The sequence below is a fragment of the Mytilus edulis genome, chromosome 14, assembly GCF_963676685.1.
Source record: "Mytilus edulis chromosome 14, xbMytEdul2.2, whole genome shotgun sequence".
Lineage (NCBI taxonomy): Eukaryota > Metazoa > Mollusca > Bivalvia > Mytilida > Mytilidae > Mytilus > Mytilus edulis.
The window spans coordinates 48,312,035-48,338,091 of NC_092357.1; the positions used below are offsets into that span (position 1 = coordinate 48,312,035).

The 26,057-nt window shown below is 30.7% G+C and overlaps 1 protein-coding gene across 7 annotated transcripts; it reads left to right on the top strand.

The window, feature by feature from the left end:
• Positions 1-7,009: 7,009 nt before the first annotated feature.
• Positions 7,010-22,657, top strand: LOC139502671 (uncharacterized). Of its 7 annotated transcripts, XM_071292200.1 has the most exons (11): positions 8,240-8,317; positions 8,769-9,841; positions 11,217-11,322; positions 11,839-11,940; positions 13,416-13,733; positions 14,348-14,470; positions 16,113-16,235; positions 17,417-17,464; positions 19,455-19,499; positions 20,321-20,363; positions 21,466-22,657. In XM_071292200.1, exons 2-11 carry the CDS (start codon positions 9,158-9,160, stop codon positions 22,259-22,261), a joined length of 2,388 nt encoding a protein of 795 aa, XP_071148301.1. In that variant the 5' UTR covers positions 8,240-8,317; positions 8,769-9,157; the 3' UTR covers positions 22,262-22,657. The 7 variants fall into 7 exon arrangements, with proteins under 7 accessions (XP_071148306.1, XP_071148304.1, XP_071148301.1 ...); XM_071292205.1 differs by lacking the exons at positions 8,240-8,317; positions 20,321-20,363 and adding an exon at positions 7,010-7,072 and having other exon boundaries at positions 19,455-19,538; positions 21,474-22,312; XM_071292203.1 differs by lacking the exons at positions 8,240-8,317; positions 19,455-19,499 and adding an exon at positions 7,018-7,072 and having other exon boundaries at positions 20,324-20,363.
• The last annotated feature ends 3,400 nt before the right edge of the window (positions 22,658-26,057 follow it).

Genomic DNA, 26,057 nt, shown 5'->3' on the forward strand with positions numbered 1-26,057 from the left:
TGTCGCACATTCAACTGTAGATTTCAGCTGAAAAGGACCAGCTGTCACATCTTTTGAAACAATAAGTTTATCATTTCCTACATTAAATGGAACTTTTCTACAATCCGCACATTTCACGCATGGAAGGAACAACACAAATGCTAGTATGAACATAGTTTCTTTATGAAATGTAATACACATTTGTATGATGTCGATATACCACGTGTAAAACAAAACCCATAAATATTTAGTGTGTTATCAGTATCTTTGTTTTTGTTTTTCATTAAATTAATGTCTTATCTCAGGAACAAATAAAACTGTACACACCGTCACAAACACAGTATATATAGTTCAAGGTTCATTATTGCATGCATATGCTTTAAACATTAAAAAAGAATAACAGTTTTTATTAGTTACACCTACTTTAGGTCATATAGTCGAATATGGATGATTTTATTCACTTTATGTTTCATGTTAAAATTAGTATCTCCTCCCACCTACGTTAGATAAAGATTCATTTTCTTTTATTTACAGATACTTATAAATAATTTATTTTTGTTTACAGTTAATGATGAATTCTGAAATTTTATACAATACAATACATTTTGAAGTGTATTTTAATTTTTTTTATCTACAGTTGCATTATCAAATCAATTTCCATTTCTAAATCCGTTAAATTAATTTAAAAGAGGGCCAGGAATCGAAAGATTTCATGACATTTTGAATGTACTGAATCAACGCAATATAAACAAGGACACCACTAATGCATGTATACTTAAAGAGAATTTAAAGTGCGTATGATGATTTTATAAAAGCGGGTTCTTTCATTAAAGTTTGTTCATTTTATATTCAACAAAGAAAGTATTTTATTCATTCTCTCCTCCACAATTCCTTTTTATGTCTCGATGTTTTAGTGACCTTATCTTTAAGAAAGAACATTACAAAAAAAGTTATAAAACAATTCTTCGGAACAATTTAGAGCACAGGTATTAGATGTCTCTCTTTTAAAAAACGGAGAAAGAATTTTAGATTCAATCAAATTTTTTTGTTATCATTTTTAAAAGGTTTTATTTTGTTTTCTTTCATTTAAGAAATAATTCATGCAAGTCATTTGTTTGTTCAAGATTTTCACAGGGCCGTTTTATTCGAAACATATCTCGAGCCTAAAAGAGCAATATAATTAACGAATATACCTACCCAGGTCATGTGCTAATGATAACAAACATATGGCTTGCATGATTTATTTCTATCCTGATATCAGAAATACGATAATTTAATAAATTGAAATTGGCGTGTGTATGGCTGTTTTATTTGATTCCCTATTAGATAAAAGCTAAAATTTTCAAATTAATCTAAAATTTGCATACAAATAAACTCATCAGGATTAAATTTAGTATATACGCCAGACGCGCGTTTCGTCTACAAAAGACTCATCAGTGACGCTCCAATCCAAAAAGTTAAAAAGGCCAAATAAAGTACGAAGTTGACGAGCATTGAGAACAAAAATTCCTAAAAGTTTAGTCAAATGCAGCTAAGATAATCTAAGCCTGAGGTAGAAAAGCCTTAGTATTTCACAAAATTCAAATATTTGTAAACAGTTAATTTATAAATATAACAATATCAATGACAATTCATGTCAGCACAAAAAGTGCGGACTACTGGGCTTGTGATACCCTCGGGGAAATAAATCTCCACCAGCAGTGGCATCGACACAGTGGTTGTAAATAAACTCATCATAGATACCAGGATTAAATTTAGTACATACGCCAGACGCGCGTTTCGTCTACAAAAGACTCATCAGTGACGCTCGAATCCAAAAAAATTTCTTAAATAACCACTAGAAAAATTGTGTTTAATTCTTAACCCAAACATTTTATATTCCGTGGCTACTCTTTGCCGTCAAATCCAATATATATTATAGAATAATTCTTATATTAACACCAACTAAAAGGTTTTCTTTGGTTAAATTTATTCAGATTGTTTCACTTCATCTGCAATAAGAAAAGTTTAACTGTAAATTGCGAATTTTATTATAGGAGCCCTTTTATAGGGTATTTTAAATGGCCGTAACAAAAAAAAAGAACGTAAAAAGAAGTGCACCACCAAACGATTTTTCTTTCATCAGTGACTTTCTTGCAGTCAGATTTAGCCCATACATGTAATTCAGGTTACGAAAAAAAAAATAAAAAAATCTAGAATTGTTTGGATCCTTTTTGCATTGAAATGCTTCACTTGTCATAGTCACAGTATTTTCCCTTTACCTCGTTAATGACACCACTGTATATGGCTTTTATGAAACTTGTGCTTTCCGTAGAGAATAGGATGAATGCCATTAGTTGTACTGGAACAGTTTTCAGATGAGGTCACTACCTTTTTTGAAGGGGTTCAAGTTGATCAATGTTTTATATTCGATCAGTGTAGTGTTTTGTGAACTATTATTTGTCTGTTTATCTGAGAATATTTTTTTTTCACGACAGTGTGCATTTTCCTTTATTTAAGAGTTTTAGCTGCCCTCTTTACATCTTCTTTATTATTGTATCATCAGTGTTGGTAGTCAAATCTTTTTAAAACAATATATATATAGACATAAAGTAGAGCATATGAATGAATTTGAGTAAAATCATCATTAAGCAACATAAAACTCTTCTAGGATGTAAAAATAAATACAGAACTGTATACGTACAGCTGAAAAGATAATCGTTAAATACAAAATGAAAGACAATAGCTAGGGCAACATGGCAATCTTTGACAATAATTAGGAGATCTTTTTCGCATGTGAAATTATCATTTAGCCAAAAAAAACTCTTCTAGGATGTAAAATTAAATACAGAACTGTATACGTAAAGCTTAAAAGAGAAGAGATAAATACCAAAGAAAGACAACATGTCAACAGTACAATCATTGACAATATATTAGCAGATTTTTTTCGCATGGGAAAAGATCGGTTTTAATTTTCCAGGAAAATCATTATATATCATTCCAATCATTGTAAAACGAATAATTCCAATGACACTTGGTATAAAACTATAAATAAAGAAAAGATGGTACATATTGAATAGTTTTTGCCACTGATAGTATTGGGGGATTGTATTATTTTCAGATTTCCGAATGAGATATTCTTAAAATGACAGCTTTTGAAGTGCTATAAAAATATATGTTACATTTAGAATTCTACGCAAGTGTCCGGTGTTAAGGGTGTTAAGTCTTTCTCCATTTCTTATCTTCCAACATTCTGTCCCATATAACAACACTGATAATACATTGCTTTTATAAATTTTAATTTTGGTGTTTCTACTGTATTGGTTTGGTGTCCATATTTTTGTAGTATTTTGCTCTTGCCTTTTTATAATTTCATGTCGGCTGTTGCATTGTCGCTTGTATCTATAACGGCTCCAACTCTCAACTATTTCTATTTCGTGGTTGTTAAAAGTAATAGGCTGGATGTTGTTTGCCTTTACACCCATTATTTTACTTTTTTTCTTGTTTATTTTTTATCCAGTTGTTTCAGCTATCTTTTGTTAATAATCTGTTTTGGCTTACAATTGTGTTCTTGTTGCTGATAGGAGAGCAATATCATTTGCAAGATCTTCTAATACCCCTTATTCTTTTAAGTTGATGTCACGCTTTTCTTGTGTTTTTGCTTCATTGCCAAGTTTACATTTTTTGTAAAACCAGTAAGGAAAGGAAATCAGACATTACACATCCTTTCCTGATTCAAGATTTAATGTGGAACCATTCCGAATGTTTACCCTCATGTTCAACTACACAACTAGAGTGATCATAAAATGCTTGCAGCAGCCTGATTATTTAACCTGGAATTCCATAATTTCCCATTATATATTTTTTTTAAAGTTTCTCGATGAATAGTGTCACAAGCCCTTTTGAAGTAGACAAAGTTGATAAATAGGGGCCGGTTCCATTCAATGCATTATTCTACTGTTTTTTTTCGGGATGAATATTTAGTTGATACAGCGTCGACCTCTTCAGAACCCAGCTTGTTCTTTACGTAGAATGTTGTCAAAACCAGCTCTATATATAATTCTGCATAGGACTTTCCCAGGTAAATGTAGTAATGTTATTCCTCTCCAGCTGTCAACATTCTTTTAAATTTCCCTTTTTTTATAGTTTGATTATAAATCCCTTTTGCCAGTCTGTTGGTATTATTTCTCAGTTTCAAATCTTTGTAAATAGATGGCAAAGGACTTTTGCGATTGTGCCTTTATTAACTTTCCATAGTTCAGCTTGTATGTTGTCAATACCTGGAGCCTTCCGCTTCCTGGATGGCCTTATACTCTTTATTATCTCTTGAATGGTTGGTAGTTCAATATTCATATCAATAACATCTCTATGTTGAATATCTGCTAGTACTGGTGGATCTTTTGAGTTTAAAAGATCTTTTCAAAGTGTTATTTCCATCTCTCTAATTGTCCCTTCTTTTGGTTATTACATGGCTCCCTTTATGACTTTACAGGTCCGTTTCCTCTCATACCACTGTTGTAATTTTCTTGCTCAGCATATATAGCTTGCTGAGCGAAAAACAATCCAACCACGTAGATGTTTTTTAAGTGACATGACGTAATACAGACAAGGGGTTTGATTAAGACTTGAGTGACTAACATCGATGACGAGACGTCAACATATTAATAGTGTGATAAAGCCTTTGCAATCGTAACTGATATCGATATTGAAGTCATTATGTCATGCTTCATGATATATGAAAAGGGTGAGAAATTTAGATTAAGTATACCAATAGGTTGATACTATCACTTGCTGGATTATATCATAAGTTACCGAAACTGCATGTAATCAAATGTCCGTATTTATTTTCATGCGGTTAAACCACAGTCGTAATTGATTCAGCTACTTGTCAAACAAATTAACCTCTATTTATTCAATGTAGTATTTTCACTGATGTTAGTTATAGATGCAATAAATCCGATCATTTTGACATTTGCACCTAATTAACATTCAAAGGTTTGCTGGTGTGATTTGTATTTGCGACTTTTTGTGTTTCTTTGGTTCTTATAACGTGACTGTGTACTTTAAAAGATCCCGTCAGTATGATATTGTTCTATTATATGTCATTATGATATATTTCTATTATGAATTACACAATACGTTGAACCATAAACGTCAAAATTATTCAACGCGTAGTGGAATAAACTATTTGGGGAGTGTTATTAATTCTATATAACTTTTGGATCATTTCCAATCTCGGTCTATTTTTGAAATTAATTCTTACATACTTTTGATTTTTAACCATGTATGCTAACATTGCTCATATGAAATTTTTAAATTGTTTGTATATACATTGAAAACAAAGATATGTGACGTACAAAATTTTCTGACGTCAGACCCGCTAATCAATGAATGTGTTTGTAGATAGATGTATTTGTGTTCAGTTAAATTGTTCCTTTAAGGAGGCTCGAGGGTATAAAAATTTCAGAAAAAAATCAAACATTTGTTTTTCATTACAAATTTTATTTATTTCCTTTTGTAGTTGTTACTTTATCATGTGGTACAAAAATCATTCAAAACAATCAATTCGTGTTGGCCCAAGATGACTTTCAAAATGTATACATCATTGAAAAAGTTCCAAATGATCTCCTTTTGGTGGAAAAATTCCATTTTTTGGCTCTAAAATTGAAATATTTTCAGCTCATCGGTGACCTATCTTTTTTTAATATAATTTCCATATAAGCTGTACTTAAACTAAATTATTGTAAAATTTTAGCGATTTCTGTAATAAATTTCTTTTTTTTATTTCGATATTACCTTTATTTCTCCTACTACTTCAACGGAAAAAAACCACCTTTACAAAAATGTATGCTTCTTTCGAAGGCAGATTGTGAGCGAAAATGAACGGTGACCCCACTTTTTTATTTTATTTTTCTATTAACTATAAGATAAAGTTCATTTATAGAAAAATATAGAGAAATCCTATATAAATGATTTAGACCCGCGAACCCCCTTAAAAAATGTTTCATGATGATGACTGATGTACCCATATTTTGACTATTTTATTTATTATGTCTGTTTAGTTCACGCATCAGCATCATTGTAAATATAAAGGAATTTGATGAGACTATCATCAACGTGTGAGGTTTAGCGCTATAAAACCAGGTTTAATCCACCATTTTCTACATTTGAAAATGCTTGTACCAAGTCAGGAATATGACAGTTCTTGTCCATTCGTTTTTGATGTGTTTTGTTATTTGATTTTGCCATGTGATTATGGACTTTCCGATTAGATTTTCCTCTAAGTTCAGTATTTTTGTGATTTTACTTTTTTTTGTACATAAAACATGATAACAATTATCTAAAGAAATTCCATATATTCAGCGTCCTTCAAGAGGGAAAGGCAAATGTAACTTTTTATCAGTTTTTAATTAATGTTAAATTAAATTGATACTCTCTGGAGTGTTACTACATTTATCTGATAAAACATATTTTATTGTCTTTTGAAATTGAAATTTCTTCATAATTAAAGATATAAAAGGGTCAAATACTTAATAGAGGAAAGTGTTAAAGATTCGACGAATTTATTGGAAAAGTAAGGTGTGATTAATGCGATTGCGTTGCTTCCAAACAAGAACGTGATAATGAGCGGGACCTCAAATTGTTTTTATATACTAATGTACCAGAAGAGGAAAAATATCCAAATATATCTATAGGTCTGTTGGTTTGTAAATTAATATATATGACATGGTGTATATTTTTGATAAACATAATATATGAAAAGGGTGGGGTACTTGATGTCTCAGCTGTTCACCCCTACCAAAAAAACATTGAAGTGCCTCTCCCCCGAGAATATTACACATAGAGTTTATTTGTATTAATAAGTATTTAAAAAATCAAGTATTGGTTATTTTGAAGTATACATGCATTATATGTTATGTGAGTTTTGGCTATGAAGATGCAGCTTGACGATTTCTTAATTCCTTACATTTCATACAAAACAAAACCCCGCCAAATTACGTATACCTGTACTTATCTACATCCGATATCCTGTTTAAAACTGTTAAAATTATTTTAGTCACAAACAGGAAGTTTAACCTAAACCATAATTTCATACCGTATCATGTGTACACAGGTAAGTTAAAAAGATAGTTCCAAAGCCAATTCTATATATTTTATTTCCTATTTTGTAAAAAAAATACATGAATAATACTAAACAGGAATCACCTCATGAGAATTTGCAATACCTTACTTTTAGTTGTCACTGAAATTACCCTGTACTAGAGATTAATGTTCTAAGTAAATATGACAACAGAGTGTCAACTTTTCTGAATAGAAACAAGCATGACATATTCCACATGTGGACCGATACCACATGTTGTCAATGTGTCTCCAAAGGAGGCACAAATTCAAAGTCAAATTGTTCTTTAAACCGTCGCCAGATAGAAATATTATTCGAATTTCAAGGAAATATAGAACCGGGCCATTTCAAAACAGGAAAACCAAGCAACAAGGTGATACAACACTGCTTGTGTCGAATGTCTGAAAGATCAGTCTCTTTAAATGATTTGGATATTCACTTATTAGAAACATTATTAAAACAATTTGCGAATCTTGAAATGGATGATAAGAAGTGGCTATCGACTATTCGGGAAACAAGGAACTGCATAGCACATGTTACAAACACGACAGAATTTGACCCTGTAAGACTAGATAAGTGGTGGTTGAAGCTAGAGGGATCAATCATTGGGCTTGTTGGGAAAATACCACCAGCATTTTACGGGGAAGCAATTGAAAGTCAGATTAATGCTTTGAAAAATTCTAATATGGAAGCGATTTATGCAAAAAACTCATGTGTGACGTTAAAGCAGAAAATATGATCGTACGTAATATGAAGTTGATAATTTAGTTCAATCGTTTATCTGGCATTAGAAGCAGGAAAAGTATCCAAATATATCTAAAGGTCTGTTTGTTTGTAAATTAATATATGACATGGTGTATAATTTTGATAAACAAAATATATGAAAAGGGTGGGGTACTTGATGTCTCAACTGTTCACCCCTACCAAAAAAACATTGAAGTGCCTCTCCCCCGAGAATATTACACATACAGTTTATTTGTATTAATAAGTATTTAAAAAATCAAGTATTGGTTATTTTGAAGTATACATGCATTATATATTATGTGAGTTTTGGCTACGAAGATGCAGCTTGACGATTTCTCAATTCGTTACATTTCATACAAAACAAAACCCCGCCAAATTACGTATACCTGTCCTTATCTACATCCGATATCCTGTTTAAAACTGTGAAAATTATTTTAGTCACACACAGGAAGTTTAACATAAACCATAATTTCATACCGTATCATGTGTACACAGGTAAGTTAAAAAGATAGTTCCAAAGCCAATTCTATATATTTTATTTCCTAATTTGTAAAAGAATACATGAATAATACTTAACATGAATCACCTCATGAGAATTTGCAATACCTTACTCTTTGTTGTCACTGAAATTACCCTGTACTAGAGATTGAACAACACTTTAACTTTTTCGTGTTTAGTCTGCAGAATTGTAAGGAAAATACCCTCTGATAAGGGTTCAATCAATTATTAGTAAGCTCATGCTTTCATGCAAGATTTTGTCAGCCTCCATTTTACAAAAAGAAATACGTGAACTTGACTTATTACAACTGATACTCATTCGTTGGCAATTGTTTCTAGTAAGTTCAGGACGAAAATATGTATAATAATAACCCTATATAAACAAAAGTCATAATTGTGTGTAGGAATAGATAAAACTAAACTTTTGATGTTCTTTTTTTTTCTTTAGGTGTTTTACCTTGACGATAGTCCTTTTTCCAAACCAGACGTGTGATTTATTTAGATAAAAAAACTGTTACATTGAACAGTATCGAAATGCTGTCTTAAAACGGGGATAGTATCTGTCCACTCATTTAGTTGTTTTAATATCATCAAACCAAAGAAGCAGATTTAGAGCTTCCGTATTTATTGATTATCAAATATGAATTTTGGTATTTTTAAGGGTGCCGTGTTTTTTCTTAATCGGAGATTTCTTAAATACGTCTGAACATGGTTCAATACATCATTGAACATAGTAAACCGAAGAACATCCGGGTAAAATCAAGGAACCTATATTCAGGCATGAACAACTTGTATGTATTTCAGTTTTAACATATGATTGTGTGAGATCTATTAAGAATGAGTTCAATTCCAGAGAAGAAATTCCTTTGTTTGATAAAATTATCATATGATATCTCGTTAAAAGTAACAAGGGCGTACACAGAGATTAATGTTCTAAGTAAATATGACAACAGAGTGTCAACTTTTCTGAATAGAAACAAGCATGACATATTCCACATGTGGACCGATACCACATGTTGTCAATGTGTCTCCAAAGGAGGCACAAATTCAAAGTCAAATTGTTCTTTAAACCGTCGTCAGATAGAAATATTATTCGAATTTCAAGGAAATATAGAACCGGGCCATTTCAAAACAGGAAAACCAAGCAACAAGGTGACACAACACTGCTTGTGTCGAATGTCTGAAAGATCAGTCTCTTTAAATGATTTGGATATTCACTTATTAGAAACATTATTAAAACAATTTGCGAATCTTGAAATGGATGATAAGAAGTGGCTATCGACTATTCGGGAAACAAGGAACTGCATAGCACATGTTACAAGCACGACAGAATTTGACCCTGGAAGACTAGATAAGTGGTGGATGAAGCTAGAGGGATCAATCATTGGGCTTGTTGGGAAAATACCACCAGCATTTTACGGGGAAGCAATTGAAAGTCAGATTAATGCTTTGAAAAATTCTAATATGGAAGCGATTTATGCAAAGAAACTCATGGATGACGTTAAAGCAGAAAATATGATCGTACGTAATATGAAGTTGATAATTTAGTTCAATCGTTTATCTGGCATAAGAAACAGTAATTTGTTTGTAAAAGTTATTGCAAAGTTGCACTTGTATCTTGAATAGTAAAACCAAGCTTTGGAAATTTCATATTTCATTGAGTAAATCAATCAGGCATAACAAATATCAATACAAAAAAGGTTGATAATACTTCAGAACGTCGAAGTAATCTATAAAAAATGATAGCATTATCTTTGTTCTATGAATAAGAATATGAATGTAACAGTGACCCTATGTGTGGCCAAGTGATCGAACATGATCAGTAATTCTTGAATATAAGACCTCTCCATAGCAATGTTTTACTCACAGTTTTACCCCATTGGAAAGGATTAGTGGTAGAATTGTATAAATATAAATTCTTACATTGGTGACAGTGAATTACCGGATCTATTTCGGCGATGTCTTTAACATTTTATAATTTATCTAGATTTGATTAATCCGATTATATACGAGTAACTATGCGAAAATCAGTTTTTTAATGATAATTAAATACATTTTCGTTTTAGAATATACACAAATCCTTTTCGATTGCATTCCACATGAAGGATCTTTAGTCAAACAATTGAAAAATATGTCAATTTCTCTAGCACATTTTAAATCATCCAGAGAGCATATAAAAGTTGTGACCTTTTAACTAAGCAAATCATTCACTGAGATCATCGACTACACAAAACGTTGATTAAATGTTTTATACCAATGGGTCTAGAAAAGATTCCACTTCCGAAGAAGTAGATAAGATGGGATACTAATTGAACAAGAATGAACCTGGAAAGAAATTCGACTATTATAACAAAAAAATATTGATATACAAACAGGAGTAAGCAGGTTCATTTTATCAAAACATATAATAGTTCAGAACTTTGTTATCAACATATACGAAACTCTTACATGTTTATAAACAATGAACATCACGGATTTAATTAGTCCAAATAATTATGACATCTTGAAAGGCTATTATATTTCTTACATCGACAGGAAGGCGTCAAAGCAAAAAATTAAAATAGTCTTCCAAGACGTCATAATTATTTGAACTAGGTTAAGATAGACATTCACAAGAAATCTAAAATCAAGTTGACATTACGAGACCGAGGAGATGGACATGATACTGTAAGCAATTGCATATAAACAATTACATAAAGTACACTAACATAAATTATATAATTATGCAATCCCTCATGAATGCAACATACAAATGGCGTGCATGATAGGCATTTAACCACGACCCTGTCTTATTGAACCAAGTATTATAAACCATTGAGAATGCATGTTTTAAAAGGACGGAATATACTTTTATGTTAAATTTTAGTTTTAATACCTTTTTTTAAATCGTTTAAAGTTGTTGCAGGGTTTGGATGAAAGAAGTGATACCAGGATTGGGGACTGTGAAAACAACATAAAGCAAACAATAATTGAGAATAATATTGATTTAAAACTATACGTAGGTAAATATAAATAACGTTAAGATGCATTTTTATCAATTATTCTATGGCTGTACTTTGCTTCATTTTAAATATGAAAAAAAAAATCTCTATTGTGCAGTGATTCCATTGTTATAATAACAACAGATAAAAGATAACTAAAAATCAGAAGTTGGAACGTATTTTGAAAAAATTCATGAATATCAATAATGTTGTCATTTTTATAAATTTACTGTTTACAAAACTTTGAATTTTTCGAAAAACAAAGGACTTTCTTATTCCAGGCATAGATAACTTAAGTCGTATTTGGCACAACTTTTTAGAATTTTGAAACCTCAATGCTCTTCAACTTTGTACTTGTTTGGTTTTATAAATATTTCGATATTAGCGTCACTGATGAGTCTTATGTAGACGAAATGCTCGTCTGGCGTACTAAATTATAACATGTATAATCCTGGTACCTTTGATAACTATTCAACAATGCTGAAACTTTTCCTTTAGATAAAAGGAAGTTATTACTTCTTTTAGATTCGTTATTAGATGAAAAGACAGGCGGATTAATGAGAAAATTAGAGGAATTAGAAGCAAAAATTGAGGCTTCAGCCAAATTAGATCCGAACACTAATTTCCGAAGCGATCATGGTAAGTTTCTAGTATTATCGTAAGTATAATTGTGTTATTCGATTTTATTGAAATAAATAATTGTTTTTCATGTGTAAAATAAATGGATAAAATCATAAATCATCTATGTACGACAAAGTATGTCACTAGACTTATTTTGGTCTCAAAGATAGTCGTATATCTTTTTTCAATGCTCATCAATTTTGTCTTCCAAATAACTTTTTTCGGGCGCCGAATAGTTTTTTTTTCCTTTCTGAGTATCGTAAAAATGTCAACACATGGCTAATTTTTATATGAGATATATACGCAGAAAACACTATATGCTGTTTATCGTGCTATTTTATTTTTATTTACCCCAGTTGTGACGTCCGTAATAACTTCTTCTTACAATTCAAGCCGTAACACCTTAAATACGGAGCGACTAAGCCGGATGTAATAAATAGATGATATGCACCACTAGAAAATTGAATTATAAAGTTTTACAAATAAGTTAACTTGGTATATTGAATCGAGTTTCAAAGTCATGTTTATTTCTTACAACCACATTAAACATTTTGATAAAAGTTACATAAAAGGCATATATAACTTAAGTCGTATTTGGCACAACTTTTTGGAATTTTAAAACCTCATTGCTCTTCATCTTTGTACTTGTTTGGTTTTATAAATATTTCGATATGAGCGTCACTGATGAGTCTTATGTAAAGAATTGAGTTATTAACTTTGTTTATTGGATCGAGTTTCAAAGTCATGTTTGCTTCTTACAACCACATTAAACATTTTGATAAAAGTTGTGTAAAATAAGGTTTGGTCAATGTTTTATTCAAATAAATTAGTAGTTTTGAAATTGCTGCTTATCAAAGATCAAAAATCGCAACTATCTTTTTCTAAAAAGGGAGAGATTCAAGCAAGGAACAATAACAGAAAGGTAGCAAAATAAAAGGCTTTGAATTTGGTAACACTTAATAGAAGATCAATATACACTTGTACAAAATAAAATAAAAATGTTCTGTTGCCTTGTTTAGTAGCGAAGGTAAACATATACCATAAGGACAGTCAAACTCATAGATTAAAAATAAACTGACAACGCCATGGCTAGAAAATAAAAAAGACAAACAGACAAATCATAGTACAGAAAACTAACGACTAATCAACACGAACCCCACATAAAACTGGGGTTGAGCTCAGGTCCCACGTAAGGGTAAGCAGATCCTGCTCCACATGTGACACCCGTCGTGTTGCTTATGTTATTACAATCCGGTAAAAAGTCTAATTCGGTAGGTCACATTCGTGAAAAGGATCATTGCACACTATGTTTGACATTACTGAGGCAATTTACTCGATAAATGTATCATTGAATTATCATAATTGTTCGTTATCTTAACTTTTCATGTATTATAAAGAATTTAGCTTAATGCATTATATTGAACTTAATTTTATGTATTATATTGAATTAAAGTTTATCTTAAAGTGTGGTGTTCTATTTTTTTGGTACGAAGATATGACTAGAAAAATACACGTTGCTTGCCAAGTTGAAGCAGATGACATAGATGAACTTTTGACTATCCAAAACCTGTCAGATCCAGACATAGTAGCAACAGATGAAAGTGGTGACGAAGGCTTCAAAGTTGTAAATATCAAACAAAAATGTATTTTGCTTGAACTAACAGCGTCACCGGAAATACTGAGCTCGGAAGAACGTTTACTGAATGCCATTGATCAGTTGATAAATCAAGTGGTTTTGGCTGGGAATCTCGATACCAGAGTGCCAGGAAAAATGACCTTGAATTTTACATTTACAAGTCCTTTGAGTAGAGGTATATGAATTTAAAAAAAAAATATAAAAAATTTTATTGCTCAGGAATTGTTTTCCCAATTCATCCTATCCTTGATTATCTTAATAGAAAGAAGCTATGTTTTGGTATGGTGTATGATAACTGTAAGTTTAATTTTTTAAAGCCTAAACCACAAAATTAAAAAATCTTATTAATTGAAATGTCTCCTTACAAAAATCTTTTACAATTATAAAACATTATGAAGAATAATAAACTAATGAATACAGTACCGAAATTGCTACATTATAAGAACATTGATTTTTCATAAAACTCACTATCAGTGTCCTACATGTCATGATGAAAAAAAATATTGAATCTCAATTGTCTACCAAAATAATTGTATTTTCATTATATTTCTTTTCTAGAGAAGTTAGCATTAAGATTCAGTAATAATATAAAAATATTGAGATTAGGCATGATTGTCCATGAGACATATATCCACCAAAGTTCAAATAAAGTGGATGTTATCAATTAAAGCCAATAATACGGCCTTCAACAGTGAGAAAAAAAATCCATTTAGCATTACTACTTTTTAGTTCATCAATATACTAATCCTTTTTTTAGTTGCAAATTTACACATTTTTAATTGTTTTCAGAGGAACTAGATGTCTTTTCAAGAGTATTCTGTACTATTGACAAATACGAAAATATAGATTCGGACTTGATGAATCAAATTCAAGACTGTAGTACTGGAACAGTAACTAGGGAAACACAAACAGGTACTGATTAAAGTCATTGCAAGAGGGTTTTTTTTTTTATAAATAAATAACAACAATCGGTCGTTAGATACGAATCATTAAATGAGAGAAATTTGCTTTTATATTCTCGACTTTTAATTGCTAGCAAAGTGAACCCAATAAGAGATGACTACTAGGCCGTACGAAATATTGTAATGTGGATAGCTTAAGGTTTCAATTGGTAATGTCTGATTATTAATACATTGACAAAAATTAAAGGAACTGTATTTCCCCTAATCATTCGTCTAAAGCATAAATATTGTGACTGAAGATACAGCGACCAAACAATTAGAAATTGACTCATTTATAAGAATAACTTAAGGCATTTATTACTATGAATGATTATAACTGATGTCTTAAAATCTTCAAAAAAAAAATCGAAAATAAATAAAACCGATGAACATGCAATTTGATAGCAACCATCAATTCAGTGGTTGTTACTTATATGATGCTTGAACCATTTTATATATTATGGGGTATTAGGGGCATTACTAATGCCATTTTGTAACTTTAATTGTTGGTCGTGGGTTACACGTATGAATTGATCTTTAACATTTATGACAAATGAACTATTATAAGAACACCAATTTTTAGCTCACCTGGCCCGATTTCATGAATCATCATTTTCAGATGAATCGGAGAACCCATTTTTGGGTTACTGCCCCAAAATTATTAATTTTAAGAAAATTTTGCCATTTTTGGTTATTATCTTGAATATTATTATAGATAGAGGTACTCTGTGAGCAGCAATAATGTTCAGTAAAGTAAGATCTACAAATAAGTCAACATGATCAAAATGGTCAATTGACCCCTGAAGAAGTTATTCCCTTTATAGTAAATTTTTAACAATTTTTCGTAAATTTTTGTAATCTTTTACAAGAATCTTCTTCTCTGAAACTACTAAGTCAAATTTAACCAGACTTGTCCACAATCATCATTAGGGAATGTAGTTTTAAAATTGTGTCCGTTGACCCGGACAGCCAACCAAGATGACCGTCATTGCTAAAAATAGAACATAGGGGTAAAATAAAGATTTTGGCTTATAACTCTAAAATCAAAGCATTTAGAGTAAATCTGACAAGGTTAAAATTGTAAATCAAGTCATGACCTATCTTCCCTGAAATTTTCAGATGAATCGGACACCCGTTTTTGGGTTGCTACCCCTTAATTGGTAATTTTAAGGAATTTTTAATGTTTTTGGTTATTATCTTGAATATTATTATAAATAGAGATAAACTGTAAACAGCAAAAATGTTCAGCAAAGTTAGATCTACAAATAAGTCAACATGACCAAATGGTCAGTTGACCCCTTAAGGAGTTTTTGTTCTTTATAGTAAATTTTTAACAAGGTAAATTTTTGTAAATGTTTACAAAATATTTTCCTCTGTAACTAAAGGGCCAAGTCGATCATAGATAGAGGAAATTGTAAGTAGCAAGAATTTTCAGTGAAGTAAGATCTACAAACACATCACCATTACCAAAACACAATTTTGTCATGAATCCATCTGTGTCCTTTGTTTAATATGCACATAGATCAAGGCGAGCGACACATGCTTTAAAGAGCCTCTAGTTTTTAATTAGAAGCAGAATTTATGGAGTGGATATTGTTTTTATTTTATTTCAGAAATAATCACTGAAGATTATGCTTGTCAAGTAGATATGAAGTGTAAGCAGTGCTCAATGATAGACGAGCTAAGCAATGAACTTGAGGATGCATTATTAATTCCAAATGAGGAATGTTCTTCAGGTTAGACGAATACTTCACAATCATACTAAACTAAAAAAGTAAAACAGAGGGCATACCGGTTTTTGTTCTCGATGCTTTGTGTATAAATATAATACAAAAGAAAATCATCTGCAGAAAGTTGTTTTTCAAAAGATATCATTAATTTATTTAACGTTGCTTTCTATATTAGATTCTACATTGTCAAGTATTATTAACTACTTTGTTCAAATAAAGTGTAAATTCTTCATTTAATATCAAAGCATACCTTATCCTGAATCGTGCTTAAAAAATATGCCTGCCTATTAGAGCACTCTGGTACCAGGAGATTTGGTGTAGTTTTTTAATTTTATCACAAAAACTTGGATTTTCCATGTTTATCTATAGAAAATCTTACAACTTTGCACAATCTTGAGATTGAAAAAAAGCCCGGTCACCGATACTTTTTACTATCTAAAAAAATAATCATTACATGAACTACATTTCTACTTATTATTTAAATATATATGGATTTCAATTTTAACCCACCATCTACCTTCAGTTGTCGGTTGTAAATCTGATAAACAGGTACTTCTGATCTAAACAATATTTTTTTGAAATGAACTATTTTCTGTATGTTCTTTCTGAGCCAGCACGAATTTGTGGTTATAAACCAGCAACAATCTTGATATATTGACTTCTGCTTCACGTAATTGCCCTCCTTGATCTACTTCTAGCTTAGTTTGTCAAAACACTTTATCCATGAATTCAAGCCTAAATAATAACACGTACGATTTACAAAGAAAATTCCAGTAAACAGCACTCCTGTGTTGACATGAACTATCATTGATATGGTCATAACTATAAATTAACTGTTTTAAAAACGATTAATTTTTGAAATACTAAGGGTTTTCCACCTCAGGAATAGATAAACGTTACCTTAGCTGTGTTTTGCAAAACTGTAAGGAATTGATTGGTCCTCAATGCTCTTCAACTTCGAACTTTATATCTTTTAAAACTTTTTTTTAATTCGAGCGGTTCTGAGTGGTATCTATGATTTTTTTTATTAATTTATGACATATGAACACCGGTATTCTATTATTGTCTTTATTTACCTGACACACAGGAAAGTGGTTATAAATTTAACTGATAACTCAACATTGGATGTGTATTCTCAATTTGTTCGTTTAACGAATTTCGCTTTTATAATTATGTCTCTTTTCCAGATGTAGAAGTCGATTCTGGTTCTCTGTATAGTAATGCTGTCACACTCGGTATGTTATTTTAATAAATTAAATGTTTTAGTTTTGCCATAATAATTTATCACAATTATCCGTAATTTAATTTCATCAATCTCTTATGGTTTTATGTATCAACTATATTTTTCATTTGTGATTAATGAATTTGTTCAACTCGAATTATGATAGCCCAAAATGCTAAACATTTGATTTTGAAAATATATAGCTCCAAAAATTCAAAAGTAGACAAAATTTATTATTTTTCACGACATTTTATCCTTCCTAAAAAGAAAAAGATTAATATATATCCGATCTTGTTCTTTATCTTTGAGATTGTCAACAAGTGGTTATATGCATATATACTGATGGGCTAGGCTGTAGATCATTTCATGTTACATAAACTATGTGTAAAATGTTTATCTTAATTTACATATGTTGTAAGAGTCTCCGATATGACAGTGAGCTACATGTCGATGCGTAAACGACTGGACTATACCAATATTCATTCATAAATAATGGAAACCATATTTTAAGAATAATGTTATTAAACGTTTGCAGGAACATGTATGTGATTCTTGCACAACATACCAGGAAGAGCACACAATAGTGTGGTTGTAAATGAAGAAAAAAACTTTATCCATTTCGTACACAAGAAACACTTTTCTTTAACTTGACCAAAACATGTAAATCAATAAAGTCATTTGCATGTATAATACCAATGCAAGGTTTAATTTTGGTATTCTGTTTGATAAATTGTACAAGTAAATTGTAAAGAACCCGAATGTTGTAGCCACTTTGAGATACAAGAATCAAATAAAACTAAAAACATTCAATTATTCAATGTAAATTTTCCTTTGTTGACGACTGGTTGCCAAGTAACACATAGATGTTTTTTTTTCATATGTTAATGTTCCGGACCATATGAGTATTTGGACCATACGCGTATGGTCATGACCATATGGGTATATACTCATATGGTCGGGGTAATTAACACTCTGTTACAGTTTACTTTTAATACTTCTAAACTCTTCATATGGTATGACCGTTCATTCAAAAGACGCTATCATATAGGTAATTTTATCGTTATATTATAATAAAAAGATAAGCTAAATAAAAATAAGAAATTTCACATTGTTAATTTTACTTAATTGTCAAATTTAAAGTAAACACATTTTATACCGATGGTCATTACCGATGGTCATAACCGATTTGTTATTACGAGTAAATGGCAATATGTCGACTAAAAAATTAAATTCCAAAAATTTCTTAATGAACTGTTACATAAGAAGTCACTGGAAAGTAGCATACTATTAGTTTATTTAAGTTGTGTTGTGAAGATGGTGTATTGCAGTCAACCATTTTACGATATTTGAGATCTAGAGCTTCTTAAAAACACTGTAGACATCAGAATTGCCAAAGACCTCGGTATCACTGTACGCAGCTGCAAAAAAGGCTTGTTTTTCACTCGCAAACAAAATGTGTAAATGAAAAAGATCGTGCACAAAACTTGCAAATGCAAAAAAGCTATGATACCGTGTGGAAGTGAATGTCATCCAAGCCTACATGCACTAATGTAACTAGCGATGAAAACTAACTATGGCATCAATATCAAATTTTTACGTAGTTTTTTTTATTATAAAATTAAAAAATTGTCATGTTTTAAACCATCACTGTTTTTTTAGATAAAGTTCTTGTATTATTGAAACGTTTATAATGTAATTTGGAAAAATAAATATACCTATATGGTCCAAATACTCATATGGTCCGGCCCGTTAATAACCAAACGAGTATTATACTCATATGGTCCGACCATACGCGTACGGTCGGACCATACGCGTATGGTCGGACCATATGAGTATACGCATATGGTCATGACCATACGCGTATGGTCCAAATACTCATATGGTCCGGAACATTTACACAAGGTGTTATTCATTAGCTGGTATCACTACCCATATGTAATAAACAATTGCTTAATTTTCAAAAGGATGTTACGATCTTTATTTTATCATGATATTTCTTTCAGATAATGAAAATCAAAATGACGATAAATATATTGAAGAGGCTGAAGGTACTTTATGATTAATATACATTGAAATATTTATGCATGGTAAAAAACAGAAAAAGAGCCTTCAGTTGAAATCTCTGATCTTAAAAATATGCAAGTACTTGACTTCCTTGGTTCTAATTTCTGTGCCGAAATGCATCTCAACTACCTAGGTTGAAACTGAACACATGACGGTGCCATCTGATTGAATTATATAAGTTATATGGTTCGCTACTGACCTCTTACGGATCCATTGAGGGTTAGTAAAATCCATAGGGGTGAGGCCGGAGGCCGAATCCCCTATGTATTTTATTCACCCTCTATGGATCCGTAGGGGATCAGTAGTTAACCGTATAACGAATTGATCGCACGCTGGACTTTTTCTGCTGCGTTTTGTTGAAAAATAAACAATGAAACACAACAATGTTAATAGATGACATCACCATTAAGGCGTCATGAATCCCCTATGGAATTTACTAACCCCCTACGGTCTTATAAGGGGTCACAAAGTGACGGCGTTAAACCAATCACAACATGATATTTGACCAGTGGTGCAATAAAACCTAACATAACAAAAACAACATAAGGAAAATTTCCAAAGGACAATTTATGTATCACACAATACTAAAGATAAGTATTTCTACATTCATGTAATTTTCAACGTCATAATCTATTCAAGGATAAAATATTTCCAAAAAGTATTTCAATATTCTAGATGGCTAGTAAATAAAGCCTACTAAACTTTGAAAATTACAGGTGACGATTAGGAATGTTACATTTGACAAACATATTAAGGTTTACAAATTGTTATTTACGTATAAAAAGTCTTGCTCTTATTGTTCTAGCAGTAGAAGTCCTGGTTGATTCTAAGCACAGTAAATGGAATATGTAGTAATACTTAAGAAAAAGTATACTATTGAATTGATTATCAGATTCATGATTAACATTACTAAATTGTTGTCTTGGGCTAATGTTCACTTGGTTCTATTGACCAAATCTTAATAACATGAATAAATAAATTTGAATTAAAAAAAAAAGGAATTGTCAATAACGAATACACACATAATTTTTTTCATTTCATATTTGTCTCGGGAGCTTAATACAATAAGTAATTTCAAGACGTGTTTATTTATGTATGTGCCTGTCCCAAGTCAGGAGCCAGTAGTTCAGTGGTTTTCGTTTGTTTATGTGTTAAATATTTGTTTTTCGTTCATTTTTTTACATAAATAAGGCCGTTAGTTTTCTCGTTTGAATTGTTTTACATTGTCTTATCGGGGCCTATTATAGCTGACTATGCGGTATGGGCTTTGTTAATTGTTGAAGGCCGTACGGTGACCTTTAGTTGTTAATGTCTGTGTCATTTTGGTCTTTTGTGGATATTTGTTTCATTGGCAATCATACCACATCTTCTTTTTTATATTATGGTTAAACTTTTGAATATCAGATAAGATTTAAGACGCTAGAAAAAAATAAAAAACATACCCTAAATAAGAAGAAGAACGAAATAAAAAACAAACAGATCTAGACAAAACACAACTTAGAAAACCGACGATTAAAAACCAGAAATCCTCCAAAAACTGATGCACTAGAAACGTCAGCAGATCCTGTTCCACAAGTGGCACCCGTCGTGTTGCTCATGTTGATAGAAGTGGGACATTGGAAGGCGTATCGTATCTGATACGTTGACGTATCTATTTGTATTATTTTTAGATGCTTCTTGTATACATGTCAAAATCCTGAAATAATCACATGTATTACCATAGAAAAGACCGTTGATTTACTCTTACTTATAAAAAGTTTAAACATTTCTTATCCTGGAAACTGTTCGTTTTGCAAATTATTGAATGCGGAATGGTGTCTTGTTATTTTTCTCATCATTGAGATTTGGTCGTCAATTGATAGCTGTTTCATTGGCGACCTTACTGAATCTTTTTATTATTTATTGTTTGTTCGTATTAAGTAACTTTCTAAAAACCCATATTATTTTCAGTTTCGCAGGCAAATCAGTAGAGCGCATTAATGCACCCACCGGAACGGAATTGGTTCAGGAATACAAATTTGATTCGTCATTTTTCATTGATGGAATAATTAAAGATGTTAAGATGTTGAACAAAAACACTATAATCATTGCTAGTTATGGGAAAAAACAACTGGTCAAAACTGATTGGAAGTATGATGTACACGAACGCATTCCACTACAAGACTACCCTAGTAAGCTGGCAGTTATAGATGCAGATACGGTTGCACTCATCATGCGTGACAGAGATTATATTCTCATTTTTAACACTTACAATCGCAAATCAACTAAAATACACGTACGTCAAAAGTTATGTGGTATTGGATATTCAAATAAAAGGCTTTATGTTGGATGCAATGACGAGACAATCAAAGTTTTGTCTTTAGACGGTGATTTGAAAGAAACAATAGAAATCCCAGGAACAGAAATTCATAATATGTATGTGAGCGAGAACGGACGAATCTACTTTACAAGCTATATTGATGATAAACGGATGTGTATCGACACCAGGTCAAAGCAAGTTATTATCATTCAAAATTCAAAGCTGATAAAACCACGTGGAATTACAATGGATGAAAACGATAACATACTCGTGACATGCCATCGATCAACACAAGTATTTCGCGTAAGCTCAGTTGATAAAAAAACAACAAAAATTATGGATATTGAAAGATTCGATGGATTTCCATGCATTTGTTGTGACTTAGACACAGGGTATATGATAATTGGAGGATGTAACACCATCTATCTATATAAAAAAAAATCCTAAGATATAATAACAATTGATTGATAATTTTACTTACAAGGGTTATGTCTTTGCTCATTCAAGTCAGACCTAGTCATGCTTGTTGGCAAATGCATTTTGTGTTCAAGAAGGACAAATGCATTAGCTAATTCATTTAAGTAAGAACAAATTAAAAGTTTCTAGTTCGATTCGAATTTCTGAAAATTCTTTTGTTTCATGACTTAAGACGATAAAGAAAATATAATTAAAATGTTTTTCCTCTCATAGTTTTGAAATGTATAGTATCCTCTACATTAATACAGGCAATACAAATTTAGTTATTCTTTGCACACGTTAACCGCTTAATTTGCCCATATATTTAACTGAACAGGTATATTTAAATGCTATCACTTTTGAATAATGTGAAAGCATTAAACAACACTAGTATCTATGATTGGTTTATCATTTTAAAGGACAGTTCTAAAAGGAAGAATTATGTTTAGCAAGCAAACGTTCCATAATCGGACAAATTATGTATCTAGTAGACAGCTATTTTCCTTTCTGTAAAATCAGTTTGTATTGTAATATGTTATATATAATAAAGCAAACAAAGAATGGATGAACATTTAAAAGTTTTTGAAACTGTTTACATTTGACTGTTTTTATCTTGAATAAAACATTCCGAAGTTATGCATAAACCAAAAGCATGCATTATCAAGATAACTTTCGTGTTAAATTTGAAGTGATGTTCAATTCATGCATTGTGATAAAAAAAGACCATTAGTGTTACTATCATATCATAACTTATTTACCTGACGATATCGGGATACAGCTATTTTGTAGAGTCTTCATGGGAAGTTCTAATAATAGCGATTGAAGTTCTAATAATGTTAAAAAATCGACACGGATGAAAATAATAAAAAAATGATAATAACATTATCAGGCTTGTATTATATATTTATTTGATGCAAGTATACGATCTGTGTTGTGTGTTATCCTTAAAGAGGGATGCACATAATGTTAAACGACTATATATTATATTAATATGTAAGTCAAGTACATCTGTTGTTCATGCATTTTTCTGAGAATATTTAATGAATTTCAAAAACAAATACTTTACTGTGGGTAATCATCCGTTAGCTGTCACTATCTTATACTGTTGGTTATATCGATTATTCTTCATTGAAGGTTAAGCACCAATGTTTTGTAAATTAATTCTTGAAATGTGTTATTTTTATGCAAGAGTGACAATCCTTTGTTCTATATTTTAATTCCAAAAAGTCTATTGAAAAAAATAATTTATTTTCTCCTTTGAACAGGTTCATAGTTTGTTATATGTATATTTATCTAATTTAATTCTAAATCCTTACACAATTTATCAAGTAAATTGATTGAACTTTTTATTATTGGTTTATTAAAGACATTTGTTTTGAAATGTCTAAAACTATTATTTACCAATATCTAGAACCTTTAATATTTGTATAAGTAGTATATAGTTTCAATTAAGTTCTATTTTTTTTCTCAAAATTAAAAAAAGGCCAAATTCACTGTTAAGCTTGATTCATGAAAAATGAACATCAAAAATACAATTTAAATACTATAATCATACCAGACAACACAATAGTTGATCCACAAAATATCTATATAGGCGAAGAATGTGCTCTTCTTGAGCTGAATATTTTTATTTTCAAGCGAGTTTAAAAACATTTTAAAACAATAATCTCATTATGTTACTTACTTAATATTGCGGTCTTTCAAAATATAATGTAACTAAGAAAATCAAAAGAATTTTAGTAATAAGTAGTCTCTATCTAGTTACTATTTGAAAAACAATGTTAAATGAGTAGCCTAAATCCGCGTATTCATCTTAGCAATTCAAGCAAATATGAGTGTCACTCATAAAAAACTCATCATAGATACCGTTACAACTCAAAAGTAGAAGAAACATTCCAGTGGTCTCTTGTAATGATTTTTTTCTTCGAGCGTGAGAAGTCAACAATCAATCGTATGCAAATTTATTGATGAGAGAAACAGTTTTCAATTGCCTCGATATCTATACCTCCGTAGTACATTTCATAGTCTTAGATATACAATATGTTTGTTTTCTCATGTTTCTAATGCAAACACTTTTAAAATGATATAACCGATTGGATGATGTAAGCATTTTTTTTTGCTCATCAATTGCAACGTAACAAAAAACAACGCATTGCATTTGAATACATTATCAACTGTTGTTGCTACTATGTCGTAAGTCATTTGAATATATGCGATTGAAATTTAGCAACTAGATAATAAAAACGTGTGGTGCGCCATCAATATGATTGTGATAATTATTGTGTTATTTTCTCTCGAACCTTACTGTTGTAGTTCCTTATTTATACATTATCACTAACTTAGTCTTGATGACTTTATCTCTTGGTTAAAAATAAAAAATAAAAAGTAATGGGAGAAAAGTTAGTATTTAAAGATTTAACATTAAATCTTATAATAAGTTTGTTTTTTTGTTAATCCCTTTTTTATAATTAACATTTATGATATCAAGTTCTAGTCGTAGTAACATTTCATGAGACATATAGTTGAATACATAAATCAATATCATAGATTACCACATGATTATAAAAAAGGATATAAATGTAAAAAAAATATTATTAATTAGTATTATGATCTTCTTAGCAAACGTAATTCATGATTTTTTTTTATAGTTTTGAGAAAAATATGTCGATAAATTCTCCGTTCAGGACTTCTGGATAGAAGGTTTCTGCTTACAGGAATGCATGAAATGTTGTTTTTTTCGAGAAAAAAGTCTACGTCTATCCAAAAATAGATGACCTTAGCCGTATTTGTCAAAACATTTCGAAATGTTCAATTTATGTTGCTCTTATGTAGAAGAAACACGTCTGTCATACCAAATTGTAATCCTAGTATCTTTGATGCGATTTTGTTAACATACCCCAAAGTATCTTCTTCATTTTTTTTCAGTGTTGTCTGAAATAATTGGCAAATCTTTTGAAGGGAAAAATATTTTCCGACATCATAAAAAAGTCGAAAAAAAAAATCAAAATTCATAAGTCTAAGGAAAACTCTTTAACAAAAAAAAAAAAAAAACCAACAAAAGACGAATAAATGACGAACAAGTCATCAAAACCCTGCACAAAAGTTTTGAACTTAGCAACACGAGCACCATTACAAACTGGGGGTGATTGCAGGTCCAAAGAAGTTTTATGGATAAGCAGATCCGTGTCCACTAGAATCTTATTTCTTGTTTTTATGGTTAGTAAACAATCAGTGATAAATATCATTCGGTGAAAAGAGGAATGAATTGTGACTACCACAATTCAAATATTCATTATTCAGTCAATTAAAACACAACCAAATCGAATAATGTAATCGTTTAGGACAATACGCATTTTATTTGAAAGTAATTAACATTACGTATAGTCAAAATAAGATAATATCCTGCAAATACAGAAAACATTAATTTTGTGGATATTCAATTAGTTCTTATTGATATTTCATTAAATAGTTATCAAAGGTATTAGGATTATAATTTAGTACGCCATTACATATGTCAAATGGTTAAGTACATTTCTGATATTTTAAATTAAAGGCAACAAAATTCGCTTTGTCAATAAGACATTTTTTTATTTAATTGAAAGTTTAAAATAGTGATTCATTTGAATTCATTTAAAAATTCCATTGTCGATAATTCTACATTAAATTGCAAATAAATCTACAAAACCGTTTAGGCTACTTAAAAACTTGTTTATATTGCCATTAACCTCTTCAAAATAGAAGTCTTTCTGAATTTCAGTATTTAGATAATATGGAAACTAACCGCATC